Raw genomic sequence first — 2,477 nt, forward strand, 5'->3', positions numbered from 1 at the left:
ACTGTGACATGACCAACAGTTGACATGAGGCACAAAACCAATCATTAAAGTCATCTTATAATTACTAATCTGAGTCAAATTTAACAAATTGCCTAAGAGAAAAATCTAGACCCTATATCTAATCTCTTCCAGCTTCCCCCTACCCATTTCCAAAATTAGGCAAATGAATTCAAATACACATATAGAGTATAGAACAAGAAGATGCCAGCATCTATCCTGGGACTACCTCTGAGGCCAAAGTCATTCTCAACACTGCCCCAAACTCTGAACTTCTCTGTTAGCAAAGGTTTCTAGCTTAAGCAGAGGCAAATAAGATCTCTTCCTAAATAGTAGAATTTGAGGGTAATTTGAAGGTCTGTGTCACAAACCCTCCTTTTTCTTAATCTGTAGCCATAAGGCTCTCCCCTCCATCTCAACTCTTAAAATGATTGTTTTGGGGTTACACAGAAAATGTCATCTGCTTGCCCCACTAACACATTCCTTGCATAGTTGGAATATATCTCTTAAAATGATTTTTTTAAAAAGCAGTTTTGCTTTAGTAAGCAAGTTGAATAGCTTGTTGAGTAAATACATTTCTAATTTCTATATAGATCATAGCTGGAATAATGAAACACCTGGACAATGAACTGGTCAAGCAAACAGAGGAGGAAGGAAGAAAACTGAGGAGATACCAAAAGCAGATCCATGTTTCCTCCTTCAAAATTTTGTCTCTGGTTTGCTGCTAATTTTTTTAGAAAAGAGGTTTCCAGAAAGCTTTCAGAGTACTTTAATGTCTATGGTGCTGAATTCCTCCCTTAAATATCTATCATTTCATATATGAGTGCAATGTGCTATAGTGAAAGAATGTGGACTTGGAAAAAGATAAGTCTGTTTCCTTTTTGTCTGACATCTTAGCGAGGCTGCAGGGGTAGACGCTGCTCTCCCAGCTTCACTATGCCGCCCAAGGATGACAAGAAGGAAGATGCCAGAAAGTCGGCCAAGAAGGACAAAGACCCAGTGAACAAATCTGGAGGCAAGGCCAAAAAGAAGAAGTGGTCCAAAGGCAAAGTTCGGGACAAGCTCAATGATCTGGTCTTGTTTGACAAAGCGACATATGACAAACTCTGTAATGAAGTTCCCAACTATAAATTTATAACTCCAGCTGTTGTCTCTGAGAGACTGAAGATTCGAGATTCCCTGGCCAGGGCAGCCCTTCAGGAGCTCCTTAGTAAAGGACTTATTAAACTGGTTTCAAAGCACAGAGCTCAAGTAATTTACACCAGAAACACCAAGGGTGGAGATGTCCCAGCTGCTGGTGAAGATGCATGAACAAGATCCCACCAACTGTACATTTTGGAAAATAAAACTTTATTAAATCAAAAAAAAAAAGAGAGAGAGAGAAAAGAAAAAGATACATCTGGGTTCAAATTCTAGCTCACTAATATTCTGGCACCAAGGCCCTAGGCGCCCCTCCCATGGCCATACTACCTAGTCATCACACCCATTACCCACCTCTGCAACATGAAACTCAGTGTGTTCTGTAGCTACAACCACCTCTCCTGCCTCACACTCGCCCGGCTATTCCAAATACACTTTTTCTGTAAGTTCTTCAGGATCCAAAACACTATTTTGGATTTGTTTTGCTTTGTTTTGTTTCTTTTCTCCATTTTTTACTAATATTTTGAATTTCTTTGCACATTGCTATACCTACCTGGAAAATAGCGATTTTTTTTTCTCTGCTCAATTATTTTCCCTGGGAAGTCAGGAATTATGCTTGTCTTGCTGACCATGCTAATATAACAGACCTTTAATAAATAATTTTTATGCACTTTTGAAGAATATTACTTAACATCTCAGCTCCTCTTTTTTGTCTCCCCTGTAAAATATGGATACTAAAAGTAATAGAATTTTTGCAAAAGTTAAAAATGAGATGACTTATACATATAGCTCTCTTGTGCATAAAAGGTAATCAAGAAATGTTAACTCTCTTATCCATGCCCTTTTTTCTAAGATACAGAGCCATGGAAAAGACAAGAAGATAGCAGGGGATTGGGGAGTGGGAATCTCTTTATCCTTTATGGCCATTATTATAGAGATTTTATCTAAAGATTATGTAGAAAAATTTGTCATGTCTCCAGCATACTTGACTAGAAATTTTTTTTCAAAAACCTAAATTCATTTCATTTTTTAAAAATGGATTGTGCCTATTCGTGCATTGTTGCTCCCATATATCCATATAGGTTATTCATATGTGTAAATGATCAGGCAAGGATTGTGCTGGTGTAATTAACATCACACTACTGAAAGTAAACAGTGATATTTACAACTTGCTAGGTAGGGAATGGGGAGAGAGAGGGGAGAGTAAAAGAAGCTAAATAGGATATAGCAAGAAGTCCTTATTTCTGACCATGAGGAAACTGTTCTCAGCTCAGACTCCTCTCAGAATATTAATCTTCCTGCAAAAACATGTGTAAGATAAAACCCTTTCTCCCCTGAGC

The 2,477-nt window shown here is 37.9% G+C and overlaps 1 protein-coding gene across 1 annotated transcript; it reads left to right on the top strand.

The window, feature by feature from the left end:
• The first annotated feature begins 894 nt into the window (after positions 1-894).
• Positions 895-1,368, top strand: LOC116642850 (40S ribosomal protein S25-like). Its single transcript, XM_032421456.1, has one exon. It carries the CDS (start codon positions 934-936, stop codon positions 1,306-1,308), a length of 375 nt encoding a protein of 124 aa, XP_032277347.1. The 5' UTR covers positions 895-933; the 3' UTR covers positions 1,309-1,368.
• The last annotated feature ends 1,109 nt before the right edge of the window (positions 1,369-2,477 follow it).

Source organism: Phoca vitulina, unplaced genomic scaffold (genome assembly GCF_004348235.1).
Source record: "Phoca vitulina isolate PV1807 unplaced genomic scaffold, GSC_HSeal_1.0 scaffold24, whole genome shotgun sequence".
NCBI classification, from domain to species: Eukaryota; Metazoa; Chordata; class Mammalia; order Carnivora; family Phocidae; genus Phoca; species Phoca vitulina.